The sequence below is a fragment of the Rhea pennata genome, chromosome 19, assembly GCF_028389875.1.
Source record: "Rhea pennata isolate bPtePen1 chromosome 19, bPtePen1.pri, whole genome shotgun sequence".
Lineage (NCBI taxonomy): Eukaryota > Metazoa > Chordata > Aves > Rheiformes > Rheidae > Rhea > Rhea pennata.
The window spans coordinates 4,160,051-4,181,753 of NC_084681.1; the positions used below are offsets into that span (position 1 = coordinate 4,160,051).

Here is a 21,703-nt window from a genome sequence, read left to right on the forward strand (position 1 = left end):
TAAATCCTTAATTTGGGAGCCTTTTAATATGCTTTTTCGATGCAGAAAAGATGCTAGTGCATGGGACAAAAAGTGTGCTTTAGATGTTTACCAATATTTTTTGCCTGTTTTCATTCCTTACTCCATTTTAAAGTTAAATAACTATACAGAATATTAATGGAAAAGATATCTAGCATTATAACTTCATTCCAGACATATTTATGGATTCATATTTTTATTTAAAAAGTCACTTAAATGAAGATACTCGTCACTATTTATTTATTTATTATACTTTTGCAGGAACTTTCTACCTTCCATAGCTAGCTGTTTTTTAAATTAGTGACCTGGATTTACAGGAACGTGTGGGGGGGCTTCCCCTCAAGTCTGATTTACGATATGTACAGTGATACTTGTGCTCCGACTGCAGTGTTTTAATTTGAGACCCTCAGTTGCAGGGGAGAGATACTGAACTGATAGTGGTGAGGCAGCCCTCTTCAAAGAGGGGAAAATAAGATGCAAAGCTAGATGAGAATATCTATCACCATCCTTGTTAAATGCAGTCCGGATGTAGGCTTTTAATTTTGAGTGTAGTTTGGAGGTGTTTTACTCTCCTCCAAAAAGGCCCCCAGATGGGGCCTTTTTCCCGTCTTAAAAGGGAAGAAGTCCTCTAAGAAGGGCAATCAGTCAGACTGTGTTGATCTCACCTATTTGACAAAGATGCATCAAGATGCATTCAGGTTAGGGAACTTCTAAGAATCCCGATATATTTACCCAAAAGATAGTTTTGGTCTGTCACCTTTTTAAGAACTTAACAGAAACCCTGAACATCCTACTTGTATCTCTTCTGCACAAAATCAAGACATTGCTATTTTAGGAGCAGTGGCTTGTTCTTCATAGGAAAGTGGTGGGAGTGATTTCTAGATGGTTCCAATTCACTGGTATGCGAAGTTCTGATACTCTTAAGAGTTTATCTGTCATCTAAAGATAAGTAAATTCTTAGTTCAACAGAAGTAATTTATCTAGTTATAATATGTGTTTTTATGTATAGGCACTGAATTAGAATTTTCTACTTAGCTCTCACGAGTAAAAGAATTCCTTCTCGACATTTGAATCAAAAGATTATACTCGGGCAGTATGCCTCATTAACAAGTAAGATGGTGATGATGTGCACAGCTGTCTGCGAGAAAGGGGCTGGTATTTTAAGTTTGTAGCAAAAGAGTTAGATACAGATTTGTGCCGATTGAACTGAGATCTGTGGGATTACTCAGAAGTAATGTGCTAAAGGGGAGGAGACAAAAACTCCAACTTGCAGGGGAACTGAAAAGTGTATGTTTCGAGGAACAGTAAAAACAGATAAAATCAAAAAAGAATCACGAACTTCAGGAAGACCAAATTTCAAGAAATATGGGTTTCTAAAGGAAACAATCTTTACTAGTAGAGAGCTCTCTCTCTATGCATGTATAGAAAAAGAGATAAAATACAGTCATATTCCACCAAAATACAAATTTTTTGTTTGTCAGGGCTTAAAAGTTGAATCTCCTTGAAATAGAATGAAAAATACTCTTATGCGTACGGTATTCTGGAGGGAAGTAATATTTTATTGTTATTTCTCCCCAGTCCAAACAAAAGGTTCACATAGCTTCCTTTTCAACTTTTCATCAAAAACAAAAAAAAAATGCATTGATATAATTTAAAAGAAAAACTGTAAATGAAGCTATTCTTTTGCAGAGGAAACTGGTCAGATGATCCCTAGCAACAGTAGTAGCGTATCTGCTGCACCTCTACAGTCAGATGTTGAAAACAGCAACAGCAGTGAGTTGAGCTCTCTGCAGAATGACTCCATTAAGACGTCTGATGATGCTGAAAATGCAGAGAGAGGATCCCAGGATTCAGAGGACTTAGGTATACCTTATATGTATATATGTTATGTATACATAAATTATATATATGTATATATGGTTTTATACATTTTTGTTTTGATTTTGTAACTCCCATAAGTCTGTAGCTAATTTTCAAGTTTGTTTTAAAAGGCTTTATTTTTTTTTCCTGGGCAGGAGAGAAGTCTAATGGTGAAAGAAGTGACTCTCCAGGCACTGGAAAAGGTGTACCAGGTTCGACACGAATGGTCACAAGATTACGAAATCCAGATAGCAAGTTGAGCCAGATGAAAAATCAGCAGGTTGCTGCTGCAGCAAACGAAGCAAATAAGTTACATAAAGAAGGCAAAGAGGTTTGTGTACATTTTGGGTTACTCAAAAAGTAGGAAAACTGTATTAGAAAACTAATTGTCGTAGAAAAACAGGATTAGTGATTTTTGGCAGGCTTTGGAGGTACTTAAAAAAAAAAAAAAAAAAAAAAAAGTAAGTAGAAAATATAAATTACCAAATACTGAAATTGTCATACTACAGGTAGTTTTTCCCCCCCCCCCCCCCCTTCCTTTGCTTTTGCTCTTTGAGTTGCTGACAGGAGAGTGGTGTAACAGTGACCCTGTATACTTACTTTAATGTGTAGCTAATAAAAGTTAGATTTGTTTATTATATGTCCAATTATGTTGTATGTGTTTTCTCCCTATTCTTTGTTCGAATCTCTCAGAGCTATTGTGTCTCAGTTACAACTTAGTGATGATTTGTGTTTGATTATGGTGCTGGTAGCTAGGTCAGAATAGCCAAGTTTCTAGTTTGTAACAAATCTGTACTGGCAGAGTCTTTTGTTAAAAAGAAACATTGCAAAGTTGTAGCGCTGCTTGATACAGCCTAAAGTGAAATCTCTCAAATGACTATCTGCCATTTGGGACAGATCTTTACTGTGGTTATAGGGGTTTTTCTTTTGGTAAGTCAGTTTCTCCAGAAAAGCAATGCTTTGATGTTAGAGAGTCAGTTGCAGTTAATTGACTCCATATTGTTTTGGGGTGATTCTTTTATTTTTGTTAATTGGTTTTCAGTGTGAGTTAGCATTGAGCAAATTTTTCATAGCCCTCTCAAACTTAGAACTGCGTTGTAAGTAATTAGACCAGTGGCATTGTTCCTTGACATGTTTTCAAAATCAAAGATATTTGGCTACTGAGTAGCTACATGTGTCAATTCTGTGATTTACCCAGGAGAGGCTTCACAGAAAGATTATTTCAGCTTAGTGAAGGTATTCTCCCAAAGCTGTCTCTCAATAGGCATAATTCAGAGCAGCAAAGTTTGGTTCCTATTTAATTTTCTAGGGAGACTGGATGGCAATTTTCTTGATGTTGAAAGTTAATTTTTGAGACTGTAATAACTCTGCATGTAATCAGTGATGATATATATATTTAACCTATTAAGATAAACGTTTATTTACTTCTCCAATTTTCCAATATGGAACAAATGCAAGATGTTTTTATGAATTTGTAAATAGACAAAGTCTTCACCATAAATAAGTCAATAGAAGTATTTGAAACTTAAGTGGATCTTTAACTTTTTTGTTGTTGTTGTTGTTTTGTTTGTTTTTTTTTTTAAAAAAAACAAGGTTCTGGTGGTCAACCCTCAAGGTGAAGCCTCTCGAATGAACACAAAGAAGGAAATTGTGATAAAAGGAAATATCAACAATTATTTCAAATTAGGGCAAGAGGGGAAGTATCGTGTTTATCATAACCAATATGCCACTAATTCATTCGCATTGAACAAGCACCAGCATAGGGAGGACCATGACAAGAGACGGCATCTCTCCCATAAATTCTGCCTGACTCCTGCTGGAGAGTTCAAATGGAATGGGTCTGTACATGGGTCCAAAGTTCTCACCATATCCACTTTGAGGCTAACTATTATTCAGCTAGAAAACAATATCCCAGCATCATTCCTTCACCCTAACTGGGCTTCCCACAGGTAAATTAATACATGAAAATATATATTCTTTTGTTTTATTTGTATTTTTGCTTATACCATTAATAAGTGATTTCCAAGCACCATGATTTACTATGTTAAAATACAGCATGTTTGTGTTTTGTTTTGTATGACTAAAAGCGTTGCACATTTTAGTTAGATGACCATTAAATCTTATTAACATATAACGCTATACTAGGGCGTGTATCTGATTCAGTTTTGTTTTTTGCAATTCAGGTCTAACTGGATTAAGGCTGTTCAGATGTGCAGCAAACCTAGAGAATTTGCACTTGCTCTGGCTATATTGGAATGTGCAATTAAACCGGTTGTCATGCTGCCAATCTGGCGGGAATCCTTGGGGCACACTAGGTAAAAATGTCCTTTAACATATGAGAACTTTTCTCTCTTTTATGGTTGTTAGTTTCTCTAAACATGCAAGAATTATGTTGAAAGTCAGTCATTCAGCATTTAAAATACTTTTTCTCAACCAGAAGCACTGCAAATCTATCACAAGCTATTTAATTGTGTCGTTGCTCCTTCAAAGCAAGTTTACTTTCTTTATTTGAGCCACAGCTGCAAAGTGATACTGCTTTGGAAGTCCAGAGAAGCAACTTTCAACACAATTTGGTAGAATCTCTGTGTCTCACTCTGCCACAGAAGCAGAAAGGAAATGTTTCTGGAATGGCTACTGGAATAGCCAAAAAATTAATGTTCGCATTGCAAATTATAAGCTGATACTAGCCTTTCCTCTTCATTTCAGATATTCAGGCTATTCAAAGGGGTAATATATACTATCATTTGATGACTTATATTTGTTTACAAGCTCCTATATTGTACTTAAATGCAAAGAGTATTTAAATTTTGCCTCTATCTATATGTATTAGATTACGTAGAATGACAGCATTAGAAAGAGAAGAAAAAGAGAAAGTGAAAAAAAAAGAGAGAAAACAAGAAGAAGAAGAAACAATGCAGCAAGCTACATGGGTGAAATATACCTTTCCTGTCAAACATCAGGTAGTATTTTTATTTTGCATGAAGAATATGACATACAGAAGTTACTGATTTCATGTTTATCCTTTCTCTGTTTTTATTTTAGACTTAAAATGTTAATGACATTTATTGCATTAATTCCTGTCATTGGAGTGTGATATATGCCGATGTATACAAGCACATGATTTTGGCCTGAACTAAATTTACCTGCATTATGCTCTTAGACTGACTGACAGCCATAGGGAACAGTGAGAATGTTGTGAGCTTATACACTATCATACGTTTTTACCTTCTTTATTTATTGTAGCATTTTGCTGTTAGCAATGCCTCTAAAGTTACTTGTTCTAACAAACATACAGATTGATTCAAAAGTTTGTATAATTTTTCAGCTTTTAGCTAAAGATGCTCACTGTTACATGAGGAAGATGTGGTTTTAAATGCTAGTGATGGAATGAATTTAATTATTAGTTGGTACATCTTGAATTCTAGGTAATTCATTATTTCACACGTTTATTCCAATTTGCTTGAATAAGTCAATTAATAAGTGGTCATCTTAGGTTTTTAAATGAATGTATATATGTGCAGTACAACAAATAGCACTACTAAAAATAATAGTACTTAATAAAAATATTTAATAGGTTTGGAAACAAAAAGGAGAGGAATATAGAGTAACCGGATATGGTGGCTGGAGCTGGATTAGTAAAACACATGTCCATCGGTTTGTGCCCAAATTACCTGGAAATACTAATGCAAATTACAGAAAGTTGCTACTAAGTAAGTATCTGCATCAGTTCAATCTTTGTAATTACTAACATACTATTTTTAAACATACTCGGTTATTCAGTTGATTACATAAATACTTCTTGTGACGACTTTGTTCCAAGTAGTCTTCAAGGTAAGCTTTTAGGAATCTGTACTCGTCTTTTTCAATATACCCAATTTAGTTGTTCTAGAAATTTTTTTTAGTTATGTTAAATTGTCTTAATTATGAAGTTGTGTGTAAATATTTGTGCACCTTCGTACATCTGCTTTATGTAATCATGTAGATTATCATAGGCAAAAAATAGCATCTGAAACATTGATGTATAAACACCTTCTTCTTTCCCTGTAGACAGAATGCTATTAGATATTGAAGCAATAGTTTTACAAGGGGGAGCAGATGTGTATCTCTGTAGCAAGAAGATGAGTTTGAACTTTCTTTTTTCCCCCCTAAGGTTTTATTTTATTTAAAAGGAAATATTTTGCCTGATCGACTCTTTAAAATATATCCTAAACTGTATAAGTCTTTCTTATAATAAATTTAATCTTGTCTTCCCTTTTAAATTTTAGGGACTGTTAGCCCACTTGCTAATATATTTTGAAATTATTTCTTTCCTTTAATATTAATATGCTTCTTCCCATATTGTTTTTAACTGGATCAAACACAAAATGGATGCTGCTGCTTTTAGTCTTGTCTGTATAGTTGTTAAATTAGATTAATCGTGTATTCTGGATTGCAGAATAATAGCCACTGCAGCATTAAGCACGTATTTATTTGAATGCTAATGTTTAACCATTCAAGTCAAAATTTTTAAAAATGATCTGTACATTTTCAGAGCCTGAATTAATGTGTTTTTTAATAGGCTGGATTTTCGGAAAGTTGTGTTTAGTTTCTTGGAAAACTTACTTTAAAAAAGTTCAACACAGATTCCCCAAAAAATAATGTAAATAAACCAGACTTTATCTTTGCAGGGCTTTTAGATAATTTTTTTTTGATATTGCACTAATTATAGACTAAAATTTTACTATTGTGTTTTGCATTCAATTTCTGGATTTTAGTAACGATGTGTGGTTAATTTGAGAGGAATACTTTCATATGTTTAAAAAAAGAAAAAAAGTATAAAAAAAATCTGAGTAGCTTGAAACCATTAAATTTATCTGTTAATAGCAAAGAATGAAGATAAGACTGTTGAGAAATGTGACTTGGAGAAAAGAAAAAATCCAGTAAAGGTAAAAGTAGAGAAGGATAAAATGAAGGATTCTCGTGACCTGCAAGCAAAGGACAAAGCAGTTGTTTCAGAAACTTTGGGGAAAGCACAAGTGAAAGAAGAAAAAAAGTCATGTGAAGAAAAAGCAGAAATTGATAGAAGTTCTGAAAACTTAAATCATGCAAAAGGTAAAGGTAATATACATCTTATTTTAAAGCTAACTGTTCTTTACAATGTTGTATGTATAAAAAGCATTGGACCATGGATAGAAATGGCTCCTGAAAAACTGTACCAAGTTTTGTCAAGACACTTAAGATTTGCCAGTTAAGCAATTTTTGGGGGTTCCCTTTTTTCCTGAAATCTACAAATGTTCATTGCATTTATTTCTTATATGTATATTTTACTTAATGTAAAAATCTAGCTTGTTACTGATTTTTTGGGGGAGCTTACTAATTTAGAACTATTTCTTCTCTGCAGCAGAAAAAGAAATTGATTGTGAAAATGATAAAGTCATCAAGGAAGAACCTATGGATATCGATGATGTGAAAATTGAGTCCCACATAAAAGATGAGGATAGTCTTTATAAACTGGATATAATCAATGTCAGTGAGGGATTTCATTTAAGGACTTGCTACAAACGGAAAGTAAAATCATCAAAGCTAGATGGACTACTTGAGAGGCGAATAAAGCAATTTACACTGGAAGAAAAACAACGTCTAGAAAGGATGAAACTAGAGGCTAGTGCTAAAACTGTAGGCTTTCGATCTGTAAGCCCCGAGAAAATCATAGATGAGCTACAAACAGGAAAAGTAAAAGAAGGAAGTCAGTTTGATATATCTTCCGAAGACAGAACCTATATTGCAGATAAGACCCAAACTGAAGTTGCAGAACAGGACTGCTTGCCAATCAGCAGCATCTCTCATGCCAAAAGCGGTGAGCCAGGTGAGCCATCTTTGCCTTTGGCAAATAGGCTATCAAAGAGAGAAGGCCAGCTGCTGGATGAAGACTCCCCTCAGTGCTCTGAAGGTGAAAGCTCAGTTCAGAATGACAGTAAAGAAAACAACCCTGAACCTATGACTACCGATAAATGTGAAGGGCAAGAGGTTCTTGACGAGTGTGAGAGTTCCTTTGTGGATGGCTTGAAACAAACAAATGCAGAAAGTAAAATCAAATGGGATGTTTTAGAAACAAGTGAAAAACCTTTGAAACAAAAATTACCTATTACTAGAATATCTCAGAGTAAATGTGAAAACTTACACCCTGTGGTAACTGAAAGTAGCTGTAGAAAAGATGTTCTGGCAGTTCTTGAAAAAATAGAAGGGAATTCTGAACCGGAGAACAAAGACTCAGAAAACAATTGTATGATAAAAAGCCATTCTGAACTAGCAACCTTTCAAGGAGGTGAGATGGAGGAAGAAACAGTTCTAAGAAAGACTGACAATAAATCTGAAAACAAGGTTGTATTTCACCAAAAACCAGTTAGTAAAGATCTAGAAGCATTTAAAACAGAGCTAGTTTCTGAAAAAAGTCATGAAATTCAAACTGTGGAATGCATGGATGGGGCAGAAACTGATGAGGAGTTGCTGAGCTCTGAACTATCTGAGGCTAATGGTAAAATGAAAGGTCAGGAATTGAAAGTGGAGACAGGTACTGTAAGCAGATGTCTTGATCAGACAAATCTAAATAGTATTACTGACAAAAAGAATAATAAAAACGAATCTGATAGAGACATAGAAAAAGGAAAATTGGTGTTTCAGGTGAATGGAAAAGATGATGTTAAAATATTACCAAATGATGAATGCTTAGTTAAAGACACCTGTGAAACTACAATGGGGAGTGATATTGAACCAAAAGTTAATAATATTAATAAATCTACTCCTGAACATGAAATAAAACCATTGACTTTTAAGGATTCCTCAATAAAACCATTTATGAATGGTGACATCATGATAGAAGACACAAATAAAAATAATGTGGACCCTAAGTCATGTTTGCAGAGTTTACCAGAGTTTGAATCTGGAGAGGGTCTTCAGCCACCACATGAAGTTCCTGAGTATGTGCAGAAAAATGAAGAAAAGCAACTTTCTCCTGAAAGATCCACCTTTGTTGGCACTGCTTCCACACAGACGCATACATTCTGTAAAGAAAATAACTTAAGTGGTGAAACAGAATGTATGGAAACTGAAATCATTGAGGATAAAAAAGTTGCTCCATCACCTGTGACCTCATGTGAGGAATCTAGTTTGAGTAGTGACTTTGCTGATCAGAATGGTCTACAGACATATAAAATGGAAAATACTAACAGAGAAAATAAAATAAAAACTATTATTACTGAAGTGACTACAACAACATCAACTGTTTCCACAGAATCTAAAACTGTGTTTAAAGTTGCAGAGACTGTAGCTGCTAATGATGAGAAAACAACAGTGGTATCGTCTACAGAAAATTGTGCCATATCTACTGTAACTACCACCACTACTGTAACTAAGCTTACTACTCCAGCTACAAACAGCAATGTTGATGTCATTTCTGTACAAGAGCATAGCAAAACAGTAGTTACGACAACAGTAACTGATTCACTGACCACCTCAGAGGGCACGTTGGTGACTTCCATGACTGTCAGCAAAGAATATTCTACAAAAGACAAGGTGAAATTAATGAAATTTGCAAAACCTAAAAAAACTCGTTCTGGGACTGCCTTACCATCTTACAGAAAGTTTGTTACCAAAAGCAGTAAAAAAAGCATATTTGTTTTACCCAATGATGACTTGAAAAAGTTGGCCAGAAGAGGAGGAATCAGAGAAGTTCCTTATTTTAATTACAATGCAAAACCTGCCTTGGATATTTGGCCATATCCATCTCCAAGACCAACTTTTGGGATCACTTGGAGGTATATACTTTTACATTTTTAAGGAAGAGTTTGGGATGGGATGAAATTTATTTAATTTGAAAGTACAAGTGCTGTATGTGTGTATGGCCGATGGTGACTTTTTCACTAACTTGAATTGAAAGACAATATTTTTTATTTGAAAAAAGAATTCTTGAACAGTCTGTCTTACAAAAATGAAAAGTACAAGTTACAATTTAGGAAAGCAATCACTGCCAAATCTAAAACAATATGAAGAAGCCTAGTCTGGTTTTGACACTAGATACTTCAGTTGAAACGATTTTTATAGGGACTACTTGATCATGTTGGTAGCCTAGCTGAAGTCGCACAGGAATCTGAGGGCCAGTTAATGCTTCTGGTGTGCAGATTGGTTTAACTATTTCTCTATTGCACTACATTTTCCGGTTTTATTTCAGGTTTTCTTATAGAAAGCCCTGAATATTGCACCATATAGCAGACTTATAGAATACTGGTACTGTGATGCAATGCTGTTTTATTGTCAAATAGCTAATTCATTGTGCCCCTCATAGTGGCTAGAAAAAAGTGGTTAAAAGTCACCAGTTCACATAAATAAAATGAATCTAAACCACATTTAATATTATAAAATATATACTTCTACTGTGATTCTCTGGATTTTTCTTATGAATGAATTTGGATCTTGATGCTTTCGCCCACAATAGATGGAATGTTTAAATCAACAGTGGCCAAATTAAAATGCAAGGGAAAAATTTAAGGCGTTTCTGAAATTTAAATAGCTTTGCATCCTGGATTGGGAAACCATGCATACATGTATTTTTCCATGTTGCTGGAGCCTGACTTTTACCTATCTTTTACTTTTGAACATTCATCTTGGAATTTTCTAAGAATGCTTTTCTTTGACCTGGAAAATCCAAACCTCTTAGACCATTGGCTAGGTTGAAGCAGTTATAAATTTTGCTATTTATTCCTCAGTAATTTTGTATATTCTTCAGTAAATTAGAATGTAAAACATTTGTCTCCTGGTTAGGTATTTTGAATACATTTTAATTTTAAAATGTAATTAATACTCTTTGCTTATGGTTAGATATCGACTTCAAACAGTAAAATCGTTGGCTGGAGTGAGTCTTATGTTGCGGTTACTGTGGGCATGTCTCAAATGGGATGATATGGCTGCAAAAGCTCCACCTGGGGGAGGAACTACACGTACAGGTATTATGTCTTCAAATTTCTGGGTTTCTTAGCATGAAATTTCTTACTGCTAATTTTTAGTATTACTGTCATTCAGATCCCTTATATAAAGGTTTGATGTTAGGTATGGCGTTTGTATTTGTTTAAATAGCCAATAGTTCACACTTAATTGCTATTTCTTTACCTTGCGTGTATTAGGTCAATTGGAAGGTTCTTTGGACAAACTTTGTTTAGCTTTTATCTTGTACCTGTTTTCTATTTTGTTAACATTTTTGGGGCTAACTCGTTGTAGAAACATCTGAAACTGAAATTACAACAACAGAAATAATCAAGCGGAGAGATGTTGGTCCTTATGGAATCCGTTCAGAGTACTGTATAAGAAAAATTATTTGTCCCATTGGTGTACCAGAGGCTCCAAAAGGTATGTTTGCTTATACGTGTTCACTCTCCCCATAAGCTTGTACAGAAATTAAGGTAACTGTACCTTTATGTTAAATTAGACCACAGGAAACAAATACAGCTTGACATGAACTATTTGTTCTCCTGTGTGAAACAAATGATGCATTTAACTGACTTGATTTATCTGTAGCTGAAAGGCTTTCCTGTTTCTAAAATGAGATTGGAAAAGATGAGTTTAACACAGAAACACTCACTGTAAGCAAAGCATTTTGTCTGTTTTTGTTAAAAGAATATTAATTGTGAATGACTTTGTATCTCTTTGTGTGATGGAATAGATTGAGTTTGACTCAAATGACAGTTGTGTGTCTGTGTCTATAAGGGGGACACTACATTTTGTATTACACTTTTTATTTTGTGATTGAGCTTAATGTCTGTGTTTTGACTGTTCTCTAAAGAAACTCCAACACCTCAGAGGAAGGGACTACGGTCAAGTGCACTAAGGCCAAAAAGGCCTGAAACACCCAAGCAAACAGGCCCTGTTATCATTGAAAGCTGGGTAGCAGAGGAAGAATTGGAATTATGGGAGATCAGGGCATTTGCTGAAAGGTAAACCAACTAAAATGAGCTTTTAAAAATAGCGTTTTGATTTGTGTTTGTATTCTAAATGTTCCCACTAAGCACAAGCTTGATAGCTACAATCAGTGAAAGCTAACTTGTGTAGAGTTTTTACTATGCCTTTTGATACAGTCAAATTTAAAGTTGTAAAACAAAACTTTCTGATGCCAAAAATTAATTTATACAGATCTTACAAGTTCATTAGAACTATAATACAAATTAATACAACCTTAGAAGTATTTTAACACAAACTGTTTAAGGTCATGTGAATGCAAAAAGTAGCTTAAAACCTGTCCATGCAATACAGAAGTAACCTTCTAGCATACAATACCAATTACTTCATAAGCATGGGAAATAGTTACAAAGAAAATCAATGCATATTAGTATATGAAGTATAGATAAATTCAGTCTGAGAATGTTGCCATCGTAAAATGAATATTTTCACTATTTCATACTTAAGAATTGGAACAGCATTTTTGAGTCTCTTGAGAAAAATAGTTTTAAACTAATGGTATTACACAGATGATGTTTGCAGTCTCAGATGTAATTACAAATTCCAGTTTTCATTAATAGTTTTTTGAAAGCTGTTGTAGTTTATTAGCTTCAGAAAGCTTTCGAGATGTTTTATGCAACTTCAGTAGTCTGTTTTGAACATTAAAGCCATGACCAGTTTCTCAGTAATCCTAAGATTTGACATTTGTTCTTATAAGAGCAATGAAACTGGTTAAAATTAAATCTAATTTGATGGTTGATATTTATATGCTGGTATAATTTTCTCTTTGGTTGTATGTCTTTGGCAGGGTGGAGAAAGAAAAGGCGCAGGCAGTTGAGCAGCAGGCTAAGGTTAGTGAACTGAAGAAGTCCGAGGAATTCAAGGCCCAAATGGAGGCTCAGCTAAAGCAGCAACGATTGGCTGCCCAGCAGGTGGGGGAGCTGGCAGTAGTCCCACCTGTCTGCAGTTTTGCACTGTTGGCCCACGTGCATTCAAATACGGGAAACAAGGTTTCTCCCCATCTTACACCATTTTTAAAATAGTGTTTTGTTCTGTTTTTTTTTTCCCTCCACTTCTTGTGTGAACTTGACATGCTGAAAGGGCGCCACTAAGACATCAAGTAATGCTGCTTCCATTCTGCACGTTCATTATTTTGAAACAGGGTTAAGGCAAAAGGTTTTATTCTTTTTTTTAATGATTGGATTTGCTGCTTTTTTTTTTCTTTTGCACCTTATTTCTAACACTTTCAAAAAGATTTAGGGTGGGTTGTTTGTTTTTTCTTTTTATTTTAAAAGAAGACTGAGAAGCACCAGTCTCCAGGTAAGATCAGTAGTATTCTGAGGTGTGATGGAAAGCTGCCTTGGTATATGGGTGAATTTGGAATATGCATGCATTTACTTTTATTTTCAAATAAAAACAAATTTTTGATTTTTCTTATCCGAAACTGGCTGAATTAAGCATGCACATACATACATACATACATATTTTTGCTTATCTGATTAAAATGAGGAAAATTAAAACCATGTTGGTATTTCACATGCTGTAATAAGTATTTTACTTTTTTCCAGTTGACTTTTTTCATTTCATCTTCCTTGATCAAAATGTATCTTTACTTATTGCGTATTTGAGAGTCATGAGCATTAACTCAATGTAATGCTAACCAGTCATTGAAATTTAAATTAATATGTACAGAGATAATTCCTGTAGCATAAGGAAGAATGCTAGATTAGTTAGCATTGTGAAGGAGCCTACCGATACTGTCCCTTCACAAAGATAGCTCTCTGAATCAAATGTGCCTTTTGTGACAGTTACACAGAGGGTTGCTGGGTGAGGTGCATCTTCTATTGTAGGTAAACGTTATATGCACATAATTGAAACCAAATTTACATTTGCGTTTTTTAGATTATTTTAACCTTTCATATTAATCTGAGATTAAATTTTCTTTAAAGTGAAATTAATCTAAGCATAGGATTTTAAAGATACTTTAAAAGAAAATTGCTGGCTCTGTAGTATAAGCAAAATTGTAGTTTTCCAGGTCAAGTGATCTTGTACATGTAGAGCTACAAGGGTACACAAGCACTTAATTTTTCAATCATTTACAGATTAAACAAAAATCCTATCAGAGTCCTTTATCTATCAATACTGGGAAAACAGCATTTATTTTACAGAATCTGAGGGGGCTAATTATCACTTTGTTTAATTTTCTTCCTATCTTCTGTAGAAACGACTGGAACAGCAGAAACAGATACCTGCTGCAGGTGTGGCCCCTGCAGTCACTACAGCCAACAGTACTGCAACTACTGTCTCAACTCCCCAGAAAGTTGTGGTAGGCCCTTTAACGGGTCCAGTTCCCACTGGAACCAAAGTAGTACTTACTACAAAAGTGGGTTCTCCAGCTACAGTAACATTCCAACAGAACAAGAATTTCCATCAGACTTTTGCTACTTGGGTTAAACAAGGCCAATCTTCAACAGGTAAATAGCTGATTATCATACGAAGAGCATGTAAATAGGATAAATTCCAACACAACACCTGTGTTTTCTCCAGAACATAGTATTTTTGACATTTCAGTTGTTGTCTTTACTCCCTTGCTAAGTCAGCAGAACACTTCTGAAATAGAATCTGTCTAATTTTCCTATATTCATAGTCTTGCTGGATAGTTTTATTTCTAACCTGTTTAATTTATTGCTGCCAGTAGCTGTATGAGTAATCCTTGACAATAATGATTGATAATGAAAAGATTCTGTGCTGTAACTTATTGTTCCAAAAAAAGTCTTTACCAAAGCAAGAATGACTTGACACATTCAAAATGACTGTAAAAAAATAATCCTGTAGTTTGCTGTTTCATACTTGCAAATAGTCATATTCTTGACTAATTATTCTGCTCTAAAATTGACTGTTCTGTGTGCCTCAATAGCCACTAGCACAGCTGCCACCTCAGCCACAACCATTGCCAGCACAGGGCAGACCTTCCAGATCTCAGGCAGTCCAGTAACGATGGCAGGGAAAGTGATAACTAAGCTGCCACTCCCTGCAAACAGCAAGATTGTTGCCGTCAATGTGCCATCAACTCAAGGAGGTAGGGGAAGGGGAACTGAATAAAAAAATGTATTCCAGGTTGCTGATTGAAGTACTTTCCCAGTGAAGTAAATTGTGACTTGGAGGAGGAAAGAAAAAAGTTTCTAGAGCTTGTTCTCCCTCTTGTGTCTGTAGGGGGAAGAAGATTTCGCCTCTAAATCACTCAACATTTAATAGTGCAAACTTAAAATCTCTATCTTTAAAAATGTGGAATGAAGCATGCTTTTTTTTTTTTCATTATTTATTAGATGTCAGTAAAATACTTTCTTTCCCCCCCAAAAGCAGCTATTCTTAGTTACTAATAAATGCCAGCATCTGCTCTTCACTGAGCAGAAGTTCAGTGTCCAGAATAAGATTGACGTTCTTCCTTGCCTGGAGTAAAGGGCTTTAATATTTTGAGATCTGTGGATGTATATTAAACAAATCCACTCAATCTGCTGTCTCCATTTTACTTAGTGCCTGAAGAAATCTTGGAGGCTACTAGTTTTGTATTGAAATTTCGTAGGCGAGAGGAAGAATATTGCACATTTTCTTCAGCACCATGATTTTGTAGGTGAAAGGTGTTAAACTGGTCTCCTACATTTAAATGAATCAGATATAACCTTTACTTAATGGTTGTATAATATTTATTTTGTGGCATCCCATCAATGCAAGGACTCCTTTGCAGTTACAATCAAACTAGTCTTTATGAAGTTTCACTCTTTCCTTATTTTTTTCTGAAATACCTATTTCTTAACTTACAATGTAGATGAAAATATTGACCAAGTATAATGCTACTTCTTTTTAGACTATGACAGAGGTTCTCCCAAGAAATGTTGAGACACTCAAAGGTGTTCTAGAAATCTGGAGACTGATTTCTAAATGCCACCCTGGAGTTACAGTAATGTCTTATACTGGAAATTGTCATTAACAAATTCTTAATTTTTCTTTAATTAGGTGTTGTTCAAGTTCAGCAAAAGGTATTGGGTATCATTCCGTCAACTACAGGTGCAAGTCAGACATTTACTTCATTCCAGCCAAGGACAGCAACTGTAACAATTAGGCCAAATACCACAGGGACTTTAGGAACAACAAGCACCTCACAAGTAAGATATTTCTCTGATTGTTTAATGCAAAAGGTTTGGGGCACATATATGTTATTCACAGATATAAACCATCTGTTTAGTCTTTAGCTTTTTTGGCTTATCTCAGCAGTAGTATTAATGGAGAGAGTTGATACACCTCCTTTGAATAAAGAATCCTCCTGGAAAAAATAATAGTTTAGAGCTTGGTAAGCCTTAACAACTCTGAATAGATGAAAAAAATATTGGATCTACTTGCATCTTCTCATATCTTGCTATATTAATAAATGAAAACCCCCAAACTCTTCAGAGCATATCTCAGGAGTTTATTAAAGTTTACATATTCTCTCCATTTTGGTGTATGTAGGTAATGCAAGGAACACCACTCCGCCCTGGTATGACAGTAATACGGACACCACTTCAACAGTCAACACTTGGAAAGACCATCATTCGAACACCTCTGGTGGTGCAACAAGGTATTCTTCCAGCCAGTAGGTTCATTTTAATATTTAAATTTCCAGTATGAAATCTGTGGTTTGTTTCTCATAAATACTTCCTGTATCACATGCTTCAGTGCAAAAATATCATTTTGATGCTTGACAGGTGTCTTTTGACTTTTAAAGATGTCAGTTATAGGCTTTGCAGTGCTAGTTGTCATTGACATCAACACAGTAGTTAGAATTAAGCCCTTAAAAAAAAAAAAAATTTAGAGTGACAGTACCTTGAGAAAGTTTTTCGTATAAAAGCAGAAGGGGACTAGTATTTGAAGTTCCTTGTAAGTATATAAACTGAATTATAAAACAAAAATAAAAACATTTTGCAGACTTTTCAGTCAACCACAGAAACGTTATTTGTAATGGAAATTCATTTGCAAACTGCAGTGTTTGCTTGATTTGTTTGGTATTACTGCAAGAAATTATGATTCAGAGGTGTATTGCGCCAATGATTAAAATGTCGAACATTTCAATATTACAACATTTTCTCTTACAGGTCAGACACAGCAGGTGGTGACTCAGATAATCAGAGGTCAGCCTGTCTCAACAGCAGTTTCTAGTACAAGCACAGCTTCTTCAAGTCCTGGACAGAAGACAGTAACATCTCCTGGAACCCCACCTCAGCCCATACAGCCACAAACCGCATCTCAGCCCCCTCGCCCTCAGCAGGGACAAGTGAAACTTACTATGGCCCAACTCACACAACTAACACAAGGACAGGTAGAATACTTTACAGCCCCCGGGGATGAAGATATGCTGTACACTTTGATATACCTGATGGTATCTTTTGACTTCAGCAGCATGATGTATCTGCTCAGAAATTTACATTCTCAGTTATCTTTCAGCCTTCACTTAGAATAGCTGGTACCATAATTACAGACTGAAAGATGCTTAAATAGCATGTTGCAAGTCTTAAATTTCTCTTCCTATTTTATTACCCAGTATTGTAATTGACATCAGGAAAATCTGGAAGTATAGAAAGACATCTTGCGTAAGGGACATAATTTTGTGTAGTCTCTTGTAGATCTTTAGAATGTAATATTTATTCCTTTCTTTTGGTGTTACATGAATATTTAGTTTTCATTCGTGTTCTCCTGATTCTCAGAAGAAAATAATAATACATATAAGTTTGTACCGTGCAGACTGCTTGTTGCCAGGTATGATTTTTATATGTGGAACAAGACTGAGTTCAGTTCCACTTCAAAAGATTCCGAATAGCTTTTGTAGGGACCGTGTTCAGTTCTGTGGCTTTGCAAAATTGGAGTTATGCTTCTAGGTGTTCTGCCTTCTCCATACTTCAGTTGAGGTTGATGCCATGAGCAACCTCTATAGAGACTGATTATTTGGATGATACAGGTCTTTAAATCATTCTGAAGATTAAATTTTCTCTGATCTTTTTTGGAAGCTTAGCTATTTTTCTCTACATTAAAGATAAACAGAATGCTGATGTCCAAAGAGGCAGCTTATGCAACAAAAATTTATAATACATTACAAAGCAGCTGAACAGTCCGTGATAAAAGCTCACATTTGGTAAGATCTGATACACAGTTAGGAATTCTCTTGCAGTGTAGAAAGTTTTTACACACCTTCTTGAGAAGGTGATTTATAGTATGTGTAAAATTTTCAATGCTCTGTATTGCTTGTAAATTCTAGAAACAAATATGTTCCATTTTAGCTGCTTTTTAGATAAGATTCTTGTCAGTATTTGGATGTTTTTTTTTTTTTTAACTAAACCCAAGCTGCTGATCTGTTGATAGAATTACTGGAAGAATATTTTTACCATCTTCCTGATCTCAGCTTTTGGATTTCTGTCTAATAATTATATCATTAATACAGGAGATCTTCTTCTTTTTTTTTTTAGGGTGGCAGTCAAGGATTAACTGTAGTGATTCAGGGACAAGGTCAAACTACTGGTCAATTGCAATTAATCCCTCAGGGTGTGACTGTAATACCGGGTCCAGGACAACAGCTAATGCAAGCAGCTATGCCAAATGGTACAATTCAAAGATTCCTTTTCACCCCACTGCCAGCAGCAGCTACTACAGCTAGCACCACTACAACAACAGTTTCCACTTCAACCTCAGGTAAGCATTGTCTGTTCAGCAGAAAAAAAAATCAGCTTAGGTTGCCTGAGGTTTTTTTGTGCAGTTGGAGAAGGTCTCTTACTAAAGCAAATTTATTTGAAGTATACAATAAGCTTAGAACACTTGAATTTCTGCATAGAGCTTTACAGTAGTTCTGAAGGGTAGGTTCTGAAGTAGTTCTAAAGCTACTTCATCAAATTCAGAAATTCTGACTGTTCAAATTAGTAAGGTTTGTAGAACTGCCATTTGAAATGAATGGAATACTTTGTTTTTATCCTTCACAGCTACAGGAGAACAGAAGCAAGCTTTACAGGCACAACCAACATCAGCATTGCCATCAATTCAGCCACAGCCTCAGAGTCAACAGCAATCTCAGCCCCAAATGCAGAATCAGAGTATTCCGCCTGTGTCACCAGCTCAGCCACAGGCACCTCAGCCACCACTTCAGTCTGAAACTCAGACCCAGCCTGAATCTCAGACTCCAACATCTGTTGACTCTCCAGCCACACCTGAAGCACAGTCATCAAAATCTCCGTTGACAGTTCAGTCTCCAACACAGACCCAGGCTCAAGGGCAATCTCCAGTGCAAGTCCAGAGTCAGCCGCAGACTGCCATCCCTCCACAAGGCCAGTCCCAAGTCCAGCCTCAACAACCAGCTCAGGTGCAGACTACAACCCAACAACAGATTCAGATGCAGCCCCATGCTCCCATACAAATTCAAGCTCAGCTGCAGCAATCACAACCTCAGGTTCAGACTTCAGTCTCAACCCTTCCAACTACTCAAAGTTTAAATCAGGTTCCTGTGCAATCCCCAACTCGTCCTCAGCTGCAACTTCAGCAGCCTCCAACAAAAGTAATTACAGTGCCTCAGCTTCAGCAACAAGTCCAAGTTCTCTCTCAGCTTCAGTCACATGTTGTGGCTCAGATACAAGCCCAGCAAGGCAGTGTGCCCCAGCAGATCAAGCTTCAGTTACCTATTCAGATTCAACAAACTAGCCCAGTACAGGCTCACCAGATTCAGAATGTGGTAACAGTTCAAGCAGCTAGTGTTCAGGAGCAGCTGCAGAGAGTTCAGCAGCTCAGGGAGCAGCAACAGAAGAAAAAGCAGCAACAGATAGAAATTAAACGTGAGCACACCCTTCAGGCTTCTAATCAAAGTGACATTATCCAGAAACAGGTAAAGTTAACAGAAGGAAATTAAAAATTAATTAATGAAACAAATCTCATTTTAAATGCCTGTTCTTGTTAACAATGTTAATACATTTGATAGGCAGTTAATTTGATTCTTTCAGAGTTAGCGCACGATCAGTTTTGACAGTCTAATAAAATATTCTAAGTTAATTCAGCATATCAAGTCAATTGTAGCATGTTTGTAGTCGTCTGGCACCTCGATTCAACTTACCACTAGCTGCTGGGACAGTATATCTTTATTCTTAGTTCAGAAAAGATAGGTTATAGGTAGGAGAGCTGATGTTCGGAACAGATGGCACTTTCATTGCCTGCTCTAGGAAACTGAGGTTTCAAAGAGGTATCTGAAATGTAATGATGTTGGATGGCTGTGAGGCTTTTAAAATATATATACTGAACTCTTTATATATATATATATATATGTATATATATATACAAACAACCAGTCACTGAACAAATAATACCAATTTACATTTAGTCCCTGGGTTTCAATTGAGCATAAGCAAATTTCTTACTCTGGGTTTGGGGAGGGGGTAGGTTTTCAATTTCAAGGTAAATTGCTTTAAACAAGCACTGAATGGATAGTCAGTTTTATTTTGTCACTCACTGAAATAAAACTTTTTTTTTTTTTTTTTTTTTTTTTTTTAATTTAGGAAACGTCCTGGTTCTCCCAGTAATATTATTAAATACTGGCTAAATTTTTCACATTTTATTTTGGATTCTGTATGATCTTACAGGTGGTTATGAAACAGAATGCTGTGATAGAACACTTGAAGCAGAAGAAGACGTTGACCCCAGCTGAGAGGGAAGAAAATCAAAGGTGAGTGTGCACCATAATGCATCTTTGGATGTTTGCATATATAGCAACTTTTAATGGTGTTGTAATGAAACACTGTTTTGTAGAAACCTGCTTGTAGATGTTGTTTTATTTTAAATTTGACTAAAGTAACACTCACAAGTAACTAGTGAGAACTGTTACTTTAGTAATGATATTCCTACCTGTAAGTGATTGAATCCTTGTATATTCTTAATTTTGCTTATTTCTTAAAAAATGAAATGTTATATGCATGTGTATGGAGCCAGTTGTAATTTTGGAAAAATTCAAGATAAACATCCTTAAAGCAACACAGAATGAAGAATTAATAATTCTATTGCAGCAAAGCCTATTCTTCATCTGTTCTTTATTATGACAATTTATTTCCATTTTGTCTTTTGGTGTCACTTTGTCTCCTTTTTTTGATACTTTACATCCCACTCTGTAGAGAAAAGATAACAGTATTCCACAAATTAGGAGATTTTGTGTATGAAGCTGCTAAATGCAGAGTTAGAATGTTTGTCACTTGTTATCTTGGGATTATTTTGATCCCTTTTCGTTCATGTAGTTGCTTCAGTTGACAACACACACTTGTTATCCAGTTTGTAACAAAAAGATTAGTGTTTTTATAATATTTTGATTATCAAATCAGAGGATAAGATTAATTGGTTATATCAGTATCAGTTCGTACTACTCATTTAGTGTTCACAGCTTCATAAGAAAGAATAAAATGTATTGTCATATATTCGTCATTTCATAAATGGCAGACTGCCAAACGTATTTAGATGGATAGAAGTCCGACACCCCAAGTTGTACTTAAGGTGTACAATAAACAATTTCTTCGTTAATGAAAAATCTGGATTATGGTTTACATTTGAATTGTTTTGTACTGAATTTTATACAATGAAAAATGTTTGTCGCTCCATATACCAAAATGTGATGTGTTAGTGGTGCTTTCCGGAGGATGGAAGTTTATGATCTGGAGTAACTTACGGGCTTCCAATTTGCTTTCACTGTGCATCAGAATAACCAAGGAATTCAGCTCTTTCAAACATGTTTGTGGAAACTGAATTAAATGAAAATCTCCCTCAATATATTGAAGCCTAAACTTTTGTTTCAAGTGTTGTAGGGGAAGGGGAGGAA

The 21,703-nt window shown here is 35.4% G+C and overlaps 1 protein-coding gene across 14 annotated transcripts in view; it reads left to right on the forward strand.

Annotated features, from left to right (window-relative positions):
- The window catches only part of BPTF (bromodomain PHD finger transcription factor), a 59,959-nt gene that overhangs the window by 26,116 nt on the left and 12,140 nt on the right, over positions 1-21,703 (forward strand). For 5 of the 14 annotated variants that reach the window (XM_062591473.1, XM_062591480.1, XM_062591477.1 and 2 more), the window contains 20 exons: positions 1,708-1,881; positions 2,034-2,209; positions 3,472-3,827; positions 4,062-4,193; positions 4,709-4,838; positions 5,453-5,588; positions 6,742-6,975; positions 7,262-9,671; positions 10,732-10,856; positions 11,128-11,256; positions 11,690-11,840; positions 12,650-12,773; positions 14,063-14,315; positions 14,759-14,920; positions 15,856-16,004; positions 16,348-16,471; positions 16,971-17,194; positions 18,336-18,558; positions 18,843-19,735; positions 20,484-20,566. In XM_062591473.1, coding sequence (XP_062447457.1) covers positions 1,708-1,881; positions 2,034-2,209; positions 3,472-3,827; positions 4,062-4,193; positions 4,709-4,838; positions 5,453-5,588; positions 6,742-6,975; positions 7,262-9,671; positions 10,732-10,856; positions 11,128-11,256; positions 11,690-11,840; positions 12,650-12,773; positions 14,063-14,315; positions 14,759-14,920; positions 15,856-16,004; positions 16,348-16,471; positions 16,971-17,194; positions 18,336-18,558; positions 18,843-19,735; positions 20,484-20,566 — 6,388 coding nt within the window. Of the gene's footprint in view, positions 1-1,707; positions 1,882-2,033; positions 2,210-3,471; positions 3,828-4,061; positions 4,194-4,708; positions 4,839-5,452; positions 5,589-6,741; positions 6,976-7,258; positions 9,672-10,731; positions 10,857-11,127; positions 11,257-11,689; positions 11,841-12,649; positions 12,774-14,062; positions 14,316-14,758; positions 14,921-15,855; positions 16,005-16,347; positions 16,472-16,970; positions 17,195-18,335; positions 18,559-18,842; positions 19,736-20,399; positions 20,567-21,703 lie in introns of those variants that run through there. The other 9 variants (XM_062591483.1, XM_062591485.1, XM_062591486.1 and 6 more) reach the window with 8 other exon arrangements.